The sequence below is a fragment of the Neomonachus schauinslandi genome, chromosome 10 (assembly GCF_002201575.2).
Source record: "Neomonachus schauinslandi chromosome 10, ASM220157v2, whole genome shotgun sequence".
NCBI lineage: Eukaryota > Metazoa > Chordata > Mammalia > Carnivora > Phocidae > Neomonachus > Neomonachus schauinslandi.
In genome coordinates this window covers 8,182,535-8,198,269 of record NC_058412.1, presented here as the reverse complement: position 1 = coordinate 8,198,269, position 15,735 = coordinate 8,182,535, and the positions used below count along the sequence as shown (strand labels likewise).

Genomic DNA, 15,735 nt, shown 5'->3' with positions numbered 1-15,735 from the left:
TCTTTCTTTCTTTCTTTCTTTCTTTCTTTCTTTCTTTCTTTCTTTCTTTCTTTCTTTCTTTCATTTATTTAGAGAGAGAGCATGAGCAGGGGGAGGGGCAGAGAGAGAGAGAATCCCAGGCAGACTCTGTGCTGGTTGTGGAACCCACACAGGGCTCAATCTCAGGAACCCGAGACCATGACCTGAGCCAAAATCAAGAGTAAGAGGCTTAACTGACTGAGCCACCCAGGCGCCCCTTCACTGCATTTCCTGAATATGCTTTATATAAAGTCATTCTTGTTCCTTTATTTTTGCTTTTTTTTTCTTTCTAAACTGTCATACCTCTTTCTCCCTCTTAAAGCCTAACTTGTCCCATCCTTTACAGCCTAACTTTATGACAGTTATTTTTTTATCTTATCCTTTCCTCTCCCTCTAAACCTTTGAATGCTAAATAATTTTTCTTCTAATGGCATTTTTTTGGTGTGTGTGTCCAGTTAGGTTTTAGCTGTTGAGTCTCACAGGATTCATTTTTTTAAAGTCTAATTTCTGTGGATACATGTGAAATGAGTTTTGTTTACTCTAACAAGTCTCTTAATGTTTCCTCTAACAGCAGTATAGAGAGTCCATGATAAAAATATACCCTGCCTTTTAAAGTTAGGCACTGTTGTTTTTCATCTTTTATCCTAAGTACTAATCCATACAAATTATTGCCCTCGTAATTTGCTCAATTATATTCAGAACTTTTATTAATTTATATTCAAACTAAAATGACTTCTATTCTCTATTTGCTGTAAACTTGGGAAAGTAAAATCATTGAGTTATTGTTGCTAATTTGAAGAATGAAAAGATTGTTTTCAAAATTAATTTCCCATGATTAACATATATTTTATTGCACTTAAATACGTTTACATAAATCATATTTACAAAATACATGGAACTTCCTTTTTCCAAGGTGTTCATAATACTTAGTATTTTGGGAATTTATATTAGCTTCCTTATGAGGAATGTGGATGACATACTCTTTACCTGGCAGGTAAAGGAAATGGAGGGCATTTAAATTAATCTATAGACTTTGCAAGTTTGCATAGAGCTGGAGGTGAACGAATATTATTTAGCATTATACTGTTATGGTGATTTAATTTTACAGCACACACACACATACATGCTACAAAACACACATGCATACATATATTTACAATGGTTCTTGTCCTTGTCAGAAAGACATCAGATAGAGATTGTCTTATTACCCACCGAAACTAAAGACAGATAAAGGTGTTTTTTATCATTTTGCCAAATATCTTGATGCCACAGCTCCATATTTCTAAATACGCAGCTTGGTGGTGTAGCTTTCAAGTTGTTAAGATCTTTTAATTTAAAAATTTGATTTCCTCCATTTTTTCTTAATACATTAAGAACTGTTTCTTTATCCAGCCTCCAAACTAGGCTCTTTGTAATCTTAATTATTGCAGTTTCTTTTGAAAACACCAAAGTTTCCTTTCTCTCTCATTCTTTTCCCCAGGTCACTGCCTTAAGATCACATTTTGTACTTCCCTTGTAACTACTTAGTAGTGTAAGAAAGAGAAACAAAAGATGTTGATTTGCTTGGGATTCCCATGGAGTTTACCACTTTTTCCTTCTTGCATTGATGGAGCCTCCTGTATTTTAGAGTTGAAAAGTTATCCTTGATTTCCTGTAATCTGGACACTTGTAGGCATTTCATACTTTTATCTCCTGTCCTCCCAAAGCTGTATCAGCAATGAAGTTCTGTTGGGGTAGCAATTTGTAGCCACTATATGTATATATGTAGTAATAAATGAATTAGTTGCATTTATGTGTGTATGTTTTTACATGCAACTGTTTTTCTTTATCTCTGCTCTTTACCAGACAGGCATGGTGCATTGTGATACGGCAGTTGGAACACCTGATTATATTTCACCTGAGGTTCTCAAATCACAAGGGGGTGATGGTTACTATGGGCGAGAATGTGATTGGTGGTCTGTGGGTGTTTTCCTTTTTGAGATGCTGGTGGGTAAGTAAATATTTTAACTTGTCTTTTTTTCAAAACCAATCTCATAACACTAGTTTTAAGTCAAGAATTTGAAAATCTAAGGAAATTATGTCCTGTGGAAGAAGTGGGATTTTTAAAAACTTTAAATCAGTTGTATCAGATATGACAGATTATTAATTGGAAAATTAAAACCAAATTGTACTGGCACAGTGATTTAGTGGAATGTAAAAGGAATCGGAAGTATATTTCTAGGAAATAATCCTTCAGTGGGCCTTTTTGTGTGAAGAAAATGTTAGAACAAGAAACAAGTTTACAGCTGCCATGGGCCTCTAGTCTAAGATTTTCTTGATCAGTAGTATTTGTTGTGAATATTTTAAGTATAAGGCTGTTAATATTTGTCCCAGTAATAGAGAACTAAAAGTATTCTTTAGTTTGTTTACATAATTACGTAATTGATTTTTGTCGACTATGTTTCTTCTGTTTATTACTTATATTTACATATGGTTTTAATTCTAGTAAAGTAAATCATAGTTATTGACCATTTGATTATCGATAAAAATATTTTATAATATTTCATTCTCAGAAAACTCAGAGGCAAATCTAATAATTTCTTTCACTTTGACCAAGTCAAAATTTGAAAGGCTCCGGTGTTTCAAAACTTTTCTTTACATCATAGATTTCATTCTTAAGATTTCCCATTCCTAAGTACTGGGGTCACAAAAATATCTTCTGGCTAAGGAAGCCAATGACTGAATCATCTGGCTTGGGGATGAGGGCAGATACAGCTAAATCTATTTTCTGAGGCAAGTGTGATAAGGCTAATAACATTATATGAAACAACTTTAAAGTTGAAAATATATTTTTAGAAATTGGAGAATTTATTTTCTAGAGGATGACCCTAAAAAAAATTGGTGGTGGAAAATCTGTATGATTATTATGATTATTGCTTAAAAAAAATCAGAACATTTTGGCAAATCTCAAATTTAAATAATAGTCATGGAATGTTTTTGTGGCATAAATTGCCTTCTCTTGATGACCATTTTGTGTATGTAGTATTGATCTTGCTATGCTTTAAACTCATGTCATAGTATGACCTAAGTTGTTTAGGGCCTTTGTTTTTGTAGTGCATCTCTTTACATGCAGGGTATGTTCCCAGGTAGCTGTCCATTCTCCCCACCTCTGGCCCAATCTGATGATACATTAGGTGCATCTTGTATTCTTTTTAAAGTGGAATTATTCTATCATTTGCCTAGACTCTCCTAGGGATTTAGAAAATAACAGTTTGGAGAAAGTCACATAGCTCCTGTGAAGGGACCATTTAAATACCTGCTACTGTTTTCAACCCATGAGTTGAATTTAATGACTTTGAATGACACTGATTTACAGTATTCTGAGCTTACTCAGGTGCTTGCCTAGGTTGGTTAGCACTGGACTTCATTTAAAGGACTCTACTGTAATTAAAAATGGCACTAGAAAAATGTTGAGTTCAAAGCACCCCTTTGCCCTCTTTGAAAACAAAAACTACCTGAATACCCCCTTTTGAAATTTTGGATTGTCTGATTTGGGAAAGTCTGGTTTGTACTAAGGTGACTTATAGTTGAGTCATACTGGCAGGGCCTTTAGTTCTTGTGGCTTTAGATGAGTACTGGCCAAAATGGTGCCTTCAACTTTTTCTGTCTTTACACTCCAGTGCCTCTTTAGCATAACCGTTAGTCTGCAAGAACACTGCATTGGGAGACCATTTCTGCCATTTTCAATTCTAGCTATGTGTCATCTTAAGCAAATCTTTGCATGTGAAATAATAGGGCTGGTCTAACTCTTAGAGCTGCACTGTCCAGTTTATCATGATGAAAATGGTTTATGTCTGCACAGTCCAGTATGGTGAGCACTGGCCACATTGAGCTCTTGAAATGTGGCTAGTGTGACTAGGGAACTGAAATTTTTATTTTATTTAATGTTAATTAATTTAGATTTAAATTTAATTAAACTTTAAATTTTAATTGAACTTAAATGTGGCTAGTGGCTACGGTATTGTATAACACAGCTCTAGAGAGTTATCTCAAAAAAGACTGATCCAGCTCAAGCATTAGAGGACTCTGATCGATCTGACCCTACTTAGTAATCTTCCCCATTGTAAAAACAATAACAAATTCTAGAGTCAGCATTGATTTTATTTTGCTTTTAAGAGTTGATGGTACATTGGTGTGGTTCAAATTTAAATATGTCCTTGGTATGTGCTGGTGTGTTTCGACTGAGACACATAGATCAGTTATTCTTCCAGGCATGTGACGAATTTAAACTTAACATATTTAAATAATAGATGAAAAGTGTTTAATTTGTATTCTCTGTTACACTCAGTGTCTTCTTTCTTGGAATTTTAGGGGATACTCCATTTTATGCAGATTCACTTGTAGGAACATATAGCAAAATTATGGATCATAAAAACTCACTCTGTTTCCCTGAAGATGCAGAAATTTCTAAACATGCGAAGAATCTCATTTGTGCCTTCTTAACAGATAGGTAATATACGTTGAATTTCTTTGTAGAGAGCCCTTAACTTTTTAAGTTTGTAGAAATGAAAGCATAGCTTTTATTTACATATGAAATCTCTCATTCTCTTTATCCAAATTGCTTTTAATTCTGGGTTAGCCTTTTCCTACTGTTAGGCCTGGTATTGGGTTACTCTCGTCATTATGTGTGTGCAACCCCATTGTAATCTAACTCTAACCTTACCTTCATGTCTAAAAAGAAAAAGTAGAACTTGGTAAGATAATGCATTTGAGAGAAATAAAACTTGTATTATTCACATTTTATCCTTTGAAGTGATTAAGCCATCTGACTCTTCCTGTACAACTTTTGAGAGAAGAGTGTTTTGTGCAGATACATACTTGACAGGTTATAATCTCAAAAACTATTTGTATTTGACTTGGGAGCGCCTCCTTCCCAGCCCTTTTTTATTTGCGTTTGAAAAGAGTAAGTCTGCCCTAGAAATTCTGTGTTTCTTAAAACAAAGTAGGTGAACAATGCTGTGAAACCTATCTCAAAAAGGGAAGATAGAAACTCTTTGGAGTTTCTTCCTTGGCCTTTCTATTCAGTTCTTTTGGATTTGTGATAAGAGTCAGCCTGTCAAAGGACCAACCTTTATAGGGGAGTGCATGCACCATAGTCCAAACTTTACTCACCAGCATTATGATCTTAGGGAAATAACTTTACTTTTTGGGGAAATTTTACTTATCCATAAACAGTGGGATCAGATCAGATTGATAACCGAGGGCATTTCTAGCTCGAAAGTGCTATGCTTTCTCAGCAAACCATATTGTTTATTAGCCAGTTGCTGTTACAAGCAGTACTACAGTGACAGTCCTCATACATTTTTATCTTGCATACATTCTGTAGGATAAAATTTTAAAGGTGGAATTTTAGGATACACACTTTAAAATTGATTTGGTGTTACAAAATTGACCCCCAGAATAGTCACAGCAGGGTATATTTCCATTGATGATACTTTCCTCATTCTCATGAAACCGAATATCATGAATTTTTTCCATCTGAAGCAAGAAAAGTTACTGCTATTTTTTCTCATTAGAGAGGTTAATCATTTTAATATGTTTATCAATTATAAGATTTGTTAATTATCTGATTAACAGACAATCCATGCTGATAAACTTAGAACAAATCCTGTATGTTTGATTTGGGACTAGATGGGTTGATGAGGATGACCATAATTTGTGCTGAAAGATAAAATATAAAATAGGACATAGCACATGTTAATGAAAGATTTGCCTTAGCAATTTATTGGGGTGGGGAGAGGTAGTGTAGTCTAAGGAATGATTGCAGGTAGAGAAAGAGATTTGGAAAAGAATTTAATGCCATCATTGTGGCTAGCAGTACTTCCCTCTAAAGTTTACAGGTTTTTCTGTTTATATTAAACATGGCTCCAGGGGCATATAAAAAAAAAGATGTTTTTTATTTCCATAAAATCTTCATTGAAAACTCAAAGGGTCAAAGAATGGAATTGTTAATATTGTTTTTCTTGTATTCAGAATGATTATTTTAATATAAATGTAGAGATATAATTTATGAGACTAAAGATTGATAGTTTCTAACAGTATGTGAGTTCTTTTTAAGAAGAGATTTTTTTAAATTTTTGATTTAATTTTGATTTTTTTTAAAGATTTTAAAAAATTTATTAGAACACATGAGCGGGAAGGGGGAAGGACTGAGGCAGAAGGAGAAGGAGAGAATCTCAAGCAGCTCTGTGCTACATTTTTATTAGAGAGGCTTCGAATAACTCTTCTGTGTCTGAAGTTAAACCTGTCCATTTTACATCCTGGAGTTGGTCATGCAGTTTTGGCACACACAGATGAATATTTTTATTTGAAAGTCTCATGTGTACTTTTGTTTGATACAAACTACAGATGGAAATACATTTCCCTTTCCATGGCATTTACTATACTTTATAGTCCTTTTAATCTAGAGAGATCATATATTGTAAAATTGGCATTGCTTGTTTTTGAAAAACATTTAAGCCGAAACTTTTAATAAAGATACCTCAAAGTCATTTGTGATCCTTATTTTGGTCCTAGGCAAGATAAGAATTAATTTATTTTTTTTGTAATCTTTTTATAATACAATCTTTAACTGCATTGTTTAGGGAGGTACGACTTGGGAGAAATGGGGTAGAAGAAATCAAACAGCATCCTTTCTTTAAGAATGATCAGTGGAATTGGGATAACATAAGAGAGAGTAAGTCAGTAAACTTAAATATTTCCATTCCATCGTATTTTAAATCTCAAATTGATTCCTCTTTTGAATTAGTAATCATGTTTGATACACTTAATGCTAACTACTTTTAAATTGAGAGGTTTCATTTCAAATTTGTTCTGTGGCAATATCTATGACTAGATATAACACCTTAAACTAATTTGTATTCATTAAAAATTTCTTAATACTTTTATAATAAACAGATTTCTTATTTTGTCAAGTTTCTTTATGGATCTCAGAAATTTTCAGAATGGGGGAAATAGCCCTTAATTTGAATGTGTTTGAATTAATAAATCAGTAATTAATTATTTATATAGACTGTACTGTGGTGAATACTAGAATAAGCATAGTAATTCATTTTAACTTTATGTGTATTTGACAATTAATCCATTTTAAGAGTAAGAAATGTTTTACTTAAAGAATGTAAAAAGCCATAGACTAAAGAATGTGTGTGCAAGTTACTGCCGCTTGCAATTTTAATACCTAGAATAGTATATTGCTTTCCTTGTTTAATTGATTTATCTGTACTTAAACCTGCTCTAATGTAGTAATAAAATACTTAGTAAAATTTTAATTTTTTGAGATGATAGAATGTAAAACATGTTACCAAAATTTTCTATAGTAAATCATAATGTTATTGAATATATATTATTAATGTATAATGTATTGGCATTAATATATATTACTAATATGTAATTGATATAAAACAAAATCTGGGTGGTTAATATATATTTTGATTATGAAGAAAATAATCTATTTCTTTTCTTTTAACAGCGGCGGCTCCTGTAGTACCTGAGCTCAGCAGTGACATAGACAGCAGCAATTTTGATGACATCGAAGATGATAAAGGAGATGTAGAAACCTTCCCGATTCCTAAAGCTTTTGTGGGAAATCAGCTACCTTTTATAGGATTTACCTACTATAGAGAAAATTTGTATGTGATTTGTTTGTTAGATTTTTATTGCTTTCAGGATTTAGCTGTAAAGAGTTACCTTATGAGATTCTGGATTACAGAAGATAAAGTGTTAATTTGTTTGAAACTTTTGAGTTTTTCAAAAAGGACTATTGAAAGTTATTTTTCATTTAGTTCCATTATTTCTGAATGTTATTCATGTACAGATGTATGCAAGGTACTGTTCTATATTCTTTGGGGGATAGAGAGAGAGTAAGACTACGTTTGAAGGAGCTTATCAACTAATAAGGGATATAAGAGAATAATATAGTCATAGTAAAGGATAGAAATGTGATATTTGCCTTAAGAAAGGTACCAAATATCTGAGATGGTTCAGGAGAAAAATAAAAGTCACATCTCTGGGGGTGAGGTAAGAAGTCAGGTAAGACCTCAGGGAGGGGAAGCATTTGTGAAGCTAAGAAAAGGTTTTGAGTGGCCAAGATGTAGGGAGGTTAGTGAGAGTTGTGGGGAGATGAACAATGAAAGCAAAAGTGTGGCATGTTAGTACACATTGGGAGCAGAGTAGTGTGGTCCAGTAGGGCTCAAACACAAGGTGCATATTACTGTATTATATTCATTTGGAGGACCTAATGAGACTTTGAGTTTCTTGCCTGTAATCCCTCCATGTAGCATAGAATCTGGCACAAGGCCAATAAATACTGGTTGACTGCAGTGAGTATTGGGTATAAAGATTAAAAATTATGTTGGAGTTGAAGTTCAGAGGAAGAATAAAGCAGCAGATGATTGTTGTGTGCTATACTGAGGGACTTTTGACTTTGACAGGCAGTGAGGAGTGAGGCATTGTAGACATTTGAGAAACATATGTTTGAGAAACTTTTGGTACTTCCATATATGTAATGGTAGGGGTGACCAAACATTTTGGTTTGCTCAGGACTGAGGGGCTTCCTAGGATATGGCAAGGGACTTCAATGCTGAAACTAAGAAAATCCCCAGCAAACTAGGATGAGTTGACCACCCTGCTAATGATAGTATTCTAAAAACTATTGTAATGCTCACTAAAATGAGGATATGAGTGCCTGGATAAACCCAAGCATATTTATAGGCAGTGGGAGAGGACCCAGTTAAACAGAGAAATTGACAGTTAAGTAGAAGTGATGATTTATGTATTAAGACCTGGGAATCAAGAGATGTAATCTTTGAGAAGGAGGAGAGATGTCTCTTTCTAGAAGATTTCTAGATAAAATAGTTACAGGAACTCAAAATGAGATGAAGAGGGGCAAATGTACATGTAGCACATTTAGTGACTCCAGTCTCAACAACATTAAAGACTGGAACATCCAATAATGGGGAGGGGGACAAAAAAAAGTGCAGCATTTTAAATTATTGAGAATGATAAATATCTAGATGGGAAAATGTTGCTTCATTTAAAATATGTTGAAGTGATCAGAAAGAGAAATTTTCGTGGCTGGAATTTAATTCTGATAATAATTTGGGGGTATTAGAAAATGGATTAAAATGACTTGCAAAGGATTTATTTCCTGCCTTTCCTTCTAGGTTATTAAGTGACTCTTCATCTTGTAGAGAAAATGATTCATTACAATCAAGGAAGAATGAAGTATGTATAGATTTTTACTACTCTATTTTGGTCACATGTTCACCTAATTTAGTAATATCCATGTGCTTAAAAAGTTCATATGATGCTCCTTTTTGAATCATTAGATGGCATTCTCTGTTGTAATACGGTTGAAAGAACATTGAAATGATTCATTTATTTGACAGGTATTGTGTAAGACACAGTGGCTAGTAAAAAGATGAATTATACATGGCTTTAGGCTTAGTTTTAGTAGCAAAAGTGATAGAATAGGTTTATAAGCAACTATAATATCAGAAAATTTTATAATAGTACTATAAAAGAGTATAGATAATAAGGTATAAGGGTACAGAAATAGTGGAGGAAGTAATATTTTGAGTGTTTAGGAATGATTCGGATAAAGGGTGATTTTATCAAACTTATAATATTTTGTGGCCTCTAATTTCTGTGTACAAAAGTAAATCATATACACACATACACATTAATGAGGATGCGAAACATTTTTCTCCTTAAAATTTACAGAAAGTAAAAAAGTTGGTTAGATAATTCTGGTATGATTTATCTTAGGAATTTTATAAAGCCTACAAGCATTGTAAATTTCTGTGTTTTCTGTTTTGTTTTAAATAGGAAAGCCAAGAGGTATGTTGATGTCACATATGTTGAAAAACTGAAAAAGTGCATCACTCTAGCAATGTTTTGATAGAGCCATTTTCCACCTAGCATTTGGAGTAGTACATCTGCCTGAGAGAGACGTTCCCAACCTTTTTTTACCAAGTATTTCTTTCCTTATTACCCTTAATGGATCTATTGTTTAAATATGTATTAATGTACTCTTCTTAGTTTTATTTATCAAGAATATAAAACTGATTAACATGTGAAAACTAGTGTGATCAAATTATACTAATGCAATAGCAGCCAAAAGCAGCTAAACTTGACTCGTTCATTGGCCTGTATATTCTTATTAGGGAAAAATAATAGTTTTGCTTAAGATTTATATTTAAGAAACCATGGGGAACCTAATCACTAGAAAGAATAACGGAAAGAACATTGGCCTTGGAATCTAATAGATTTGGATTGATTTTTGGCACAGCCACTTATTAGCTAAGGCATCTTGGCCCAGTTATTCACCTTTTTTATATTTCAGTTTCTTTATTGAGTAGATACAACACTAGTGTATTCTTAGGGTTGTTAGGGTTAATGAGACAACATTTGTAAAGTGCCTGCCGCTGTACTTAAGGCACAAAAGGAACTCAAAAAGTTAAATCCTTTATGAAGAAGGTAATGCTCCAAAAATGGATTATTTAATACTTTCTGTGATTTTAGTTTCTTTAAAGACCAACATATCTGGCCTAGAATAAGATGTAAAGAATGGCAAGGAAATGACTTATAATCAATTAGCTATCATTCATTAGAGAGTTATTGATTATAACTCTTTATAGTACTGTTCCTGGCACGGTGTACGAAGATATAAAGAAGAGCTTAAATTCTTATTTTTTAGAGCAGTAATACATTTTTGAGCAAGTTCAAATATTCCAAGTATTTGTTTCAGATATAGATCTTTTCATCTTATAAGTACACATTGTGACAGTATCTTTGTATAAATAATCTGTGGAAGAACAGTGGAGGATATCAGAGGATATCCTTTATTCATAGTGACCGAGAGACTTGGTGTCATAGAAGAATTCTGCCAAGTTTAGAGCTTCTCACTCATATGTTTACGTGGTGTGGACATGTACATGTTTGCATACATGTGTAGTGTGACAGAGAGCAAGAGTTGGAGAATTTTTTTCCTGTCAGTAAAAGTCACATTAAGAAGGTACAGAAACTTTATGTACCATTATAGATGAGGTTATATTCAGCTCAGAAAATAGCTTGTCATTGTTTTCTTTAAGCCTTTTATATTTTAAGTGTGACCAAACTTTATAATTATAGTTTCTTGTTTCCTGACAGATTCAGAAAAAATTATACACATTAGAAGAACACCTTAGCACTGAAATACAAGCCAAAGAGGAACTAGAGCAAAAGTGCAAGTATGTTTTGTGGATAGTTAAATGTTGTATTTTAAAATTTAAGTTTAAACATGTCATTAAAAATGAAGAGTTACAAAGTAACTATTTGATTATTTTTAAATTTATTTATTTTTATTATGAATTAGAGATTTTACTTACTGTTCCTTTTGAAATTCTTTAGATCTGTTAATACTCGCTTTGAGAAAGTAGCAAAGGAACTAGAAGAAGAGGTAAAGTTGCTCCATGCTTTTAATTTACATTTTTGTCCACTAAAAGTTTTGATGCCTGACTTACCTGCAGATTTCTCTTAGAACCGTATTAATACATATCTTGATTTATAGTCAGACCTACCTTCTAGCATTGGTGAACAAAACTAAAAGTACAGGAAAACCATGATGATAGACTTCATTTTGTTATGTTTTTGCAAATTTGACTTATTTAGTATGTGTAGATATTGCAAGTAAAAAAAATTTGCTTTTGTATTAATTACTTGGCTTAACAACAGAAAGTAACCATTGTTTCTTACTTTAAATTTCTGTTCATAACATTTTAGATCCATAGTTGATTATCAAGTGAAGATGGTTCAGTGGTAATGGAATGTTTCAGAAAGTTTGACTTTCAGTAGTGAATAATGAACACTGTGGTCTTGATAATTTAAGAGAGGTGTGCTATTTTGAAAATGATGGAAAATATTATTGTGAGTTTTAACAAAACAGCAGTTATAGCTTGTTTTTAAAGGTGTCTTTTATCTGCTTGAAATACTGAAATATTCTTTTCTTTGATTTTTATGCATACTTTGGTAATAACTTTAAGCATTATTTCAGATTACTTTAAGGAAAAATGTGGAATCAGCATTAAGACAATTAGAAAGAGAAAAGGCACTTCTTCAACACAAAAATGCAGAGTATCAGCGGAAAGCTGATCACGAAGCAGACAAGAAGCGAAATTTGGAAAATGATGGTTTGTGGTGTAGAATATTAAATACTTACCAAGAAAAAAATTAAGTGTGTATGTATGTATGTGTTGTGTTGAAGCTTGCCACTGAAATGCTTTTTATCATAGTTAACAGTTTAAAGGATCAACTTGAAGATTTGAAAAAAAGAAATCAGAACTCTCAAATATCCACTGAGAAAGTGAATCAGCTCCAGAGACAAGTAGGTTGATCTCAGTTGTAGTAAGGATATTGAATTTTCTTAATGATAACTTATTAATACTACTTTTAGTTGGCAATGTTACAAAAAGGCCTTCTTTGCCTCTGATTTTAAAGGGAGATTTTAAAGGGAAATCATTAGGAAAATATTCTTAGTTTTTTTCTTATTTTAAATAGTTTGTAATGGGGGTCCTAAATGGAAGTATTTTCATTATATATGCCTGTGTTTGTTGTTGTTTGATTTTGAATGGAATAACAGCTGGATGAAACCAATGCTTTGCTGAGAACAGAATCTGATACTGCGGCCCGGTTAAGAAAAACCCAGGCAGAAAGTTCAAAACAGATTCAGCAGCTGGAATCTAACAATAGAGATCTTCAAGATAAAAATTGCCTGCTGGAGACTGCTAAGTTAAAACTTGAAAAGGAATTTATCAATCTTCAGTCAGTTCTAGAATCTGAAAGGAGGGACCGAACTCATGGATCCGAGATAATTAATGACTTACAAGGTATTAAAAGTAGCGATTACACTTGAATTCATCTTGGTGATTTGTATTTTGGAAATAACTTTAGATGATGGATACTGTGTTGGAGTAGCACATATCTGAATATACTACTCTGTTATGTGAAGTTAGGGTGTTGGAAATGCATTGATACAAACTTTTATGAATAGAAGGTTTACTTTAAAATAGTGTGAAATATTTTAGGTTGTCAAACCACCTCTCAAGGTGGTGGTTTGGGTTCCAGTTGACTTCACTATAAGGCACTCTACCAACACTTATAAAACTGCTCATAAATAATAGCTCCAAATTATGAGGTGACTTCTAAAATTTTTTACTCTTAATTTAATATGTATATACTTTGTGGGCTTATTGTTTTTAAAATTTTGCAATTTTAGGTAGAATATCTGGCCTAGAAGAAGATTTAAAGAATGGCAAAATCTTATTAGCAAAAGCAGAGATGGAGAAGAGACAACTACAGGAGAGACTTACTGATTTGGAAAAGGTAAAACATGTTCGGCTTTATATTTTTTAAGAAAATGACTATAGAATTTCAGATTGAAAAACTTGCTTTAAAATAGGGAAATCAGGGGCACCTGGGTAGCTCAGTTGGTTAAGTGGCTGCCTTTGGCTCAGGTCATGATCTCAAGGCCATACGGTCTCTGTTGCATCTCAGCTCTGCTGCAGTACATAAAGGAATGGGTGTGGCTATATTCCAGTGAAATTTTACAGAAATAGACATCAGACCAAAATTGGCCTGAAGACAGCGGTATGGTCCTAGTGTTAAGTGTGAGGAATTCAGTGACCAGAATGAGGCTACAGAGCTAGGCATGAGCTAGATCATGTAAGATTTTGAATATTCTCTTAAACTTAGTTTCTTTAGGTAATGGACTAGCCACTGAAGGACTTTAAAGTGGATGCTCTTACTAGAGGTACATTTAAGATAGATCATTGTGTACCATGAAGAGAATAAATTTGACTGGGACAAGATAAGAGGTAGGGAGACTACTCAGAGGCTTTTTCAGTAATTCAGATAATGGAGAATTAACTAGTACAGTGGTTAAAAGGATGGAAAATAAGGATGAATCAGAAATATTTGGAGGAAGAATATTTGGCAGCACTTAGCAATTAATTAGATGAGGCATGTGTGTGGTACTTAATTAAGGATGAGTTCTAGGTTCCTACTTTGTGACAAGATATATAATGGTACCACTAAATAAAAAAGAAAAAAGGAAAACAGCTCTTTTAGAAGAGACAATGACAAATCCATTTTAGTCCTAAGTTTGAGGTGCTGTGAGTCAGCCAAATTAGGATGTTTACAAAGCAGTAAACTGTGTTCGTTGAAGCTAGAAATATTTGAGAGTCATTGGTACAGAAGTAGCTGAAGCCCTATGAATGAAAAAACCTATTTGGGAAGAGATTGTTTAGAACAGTGGTTTTTCAGGGCAGAGTAGATTACTCTGTTGGTGGATTGAAAAAATCATTTTCAATATTAAAGATTTATTTGAAAAACAAAAGAAATATCTACATTTATGATACAAACTATAGAGAACAAAAAATTAGAAAATCTTTTTGAGAATATATAGGGAATTGACATCTATTGTTAGATTCCCAACTTAAAACAAGTCCCCAATGTGGAATATGAGAGGGTAAATGGTAGAGGATCCTGAAAATTTATCTTTAGATACAGCAAAGGGAAATAATAGATATGTTTTAAAAGTGAGAAATAATGATACAGGAAGGGGGAGAAGCTTTGTGGCTGAAGAACACTACCTCCAGAGAACACCAACATTCAAGGAACAGCTGGGGGAAAACTTCATAAGTGACAGAAAAGATGAGAACAGAAAGCGGGGAGCTAAGTGAGTTCAGTGTCAGGTATGTCAAGGAAATAGTTTCAAGGGCAACAGTGAATCTAAATGAGATAAAGACTGAAAATTGTTTGTTGAATCTGATGTTGAGAATATCATTGGTTACTCTATTGAGATCAAAGGCCCTCAGTGCAGATCTCCAAACAGTAGAGTGGGGGGATGGGATATGGGTGCCATGGGAGGTGGGTTCCATGGATCACTTTTATAAGAAGTTCGAGTGAAGAGAGGAGGAAAGGTATTGAACATTCTTATCCTGTAAAAAACAACTTTATAAGTTTTGAAATTGTGAGCCAGTCTTTTTTGTTGATAGTTGCTATTTTAAATCCTTAATAGGAAAAGAACAACATGGAAATAGATATGACATACCAACTAAAAGTTATACAGCAGAGCTTAGAACAAGAAGAAGCTGAGCATAAGGCTACAAAAGCACGGCTGGCAGATAAAAATAAGATTTATGAATCCATTGAAGAAGCAAAATCAGAAGCCATGAAAGGTATGCTTTTTTTCTAAGAGAGTTTTCCCACAGCATTATACTAAGGATTGATTCTGTAGTCAACTCTTTGATTTTGAAAAATAATTTTTTACATTTTATTGTCAAATATTGGGAACTGGAGAGAAAAAAACATTAGGGAAGCTTTATATACATATCACTTTTTTCCTTTATGGCAACAATCATTTCTAAGATAGTAAGGCCCAAACACAAAATTACTCAATCAAATTTAAGGATCAGAGAGAAATTAATATTTCAGTGGTATCAATAGTAACAGGCATACAGAGCATGAAGTTCTAGATATATTCAGATTTGGAGGGATTTCCTCTTTTTGTAATATTTGGTTTGACATTTCACCAGTCAGTTTGTATAATAAAATTGTTGCCAGTTTATGTAAGATAAATGTTTTAAAAATAGTGGCTGACCTAACTAGAATATAAGCTCATTGAATATTTTGAACTCTGAC

The 15,735-nt window shown here is 33.2% G+C and overlaps 1 protein-coding gene across 1 annotated transcript in view; it reads left to right on the top strand.

Annotated features, from left to right (window-relative positions):
• ROCK2 (Rho associated coiled-coil containing protein kinase 2) overlaps window positions 1–15,735 on the top strand; it is a 139,416-nt gene that overhangs the window by 94,899 nt on the left and 28,782 nt on the right. The window contains exons 6-18 of the mRNA XM_044918870.1: window positions 1,864–2,008; window positions 4,369–4,507; window positions 6,642–6,733; window positions 7,526–7,685; window positions 9,219–9,279; window positions 9,883–9,894; window positions 11,206–11,285; window positions 11,446–11,494; window positions 12,089–12,224; window positions 12,327–12,418; window positions 12,674–12,920; window positions 13,310–13,416; window positions 15,113–15,272. Coding sequence (XP_044774805.1) covers window positions 1,864–2,008; window positions 4,369–4,507; window positions 6,642–6,733; window positions 7,526–7,685; window positions 9,219–9,279; window positions 9,883–9,894; window positions 11,206–11,285; window positions 11,446–11,494; window positions 12,089–12,224; window positions 12,327–12,418; window positions 12,674–12,920; window positions 13,310–13,416; window positions 15,113–15,272 — 1,480 coding nt within the window. The remainder of the gene's footprint in view (window positions 1–1,863; window positions 2,009–4,368; window positions 4,508–6,641; window positions 6,734–7,525; window positions 7,686–9,218; window positions 9,280–9,882; window positions 9,895–11,205; window positions 11,286–11,445; window positions 11,495–12,088; window positions 12,225–12,326; window positions 12,419–12,673; window positions 12,921–13,309; window positions 13,417–15,112; window positions 15,273–15,735) is intronic.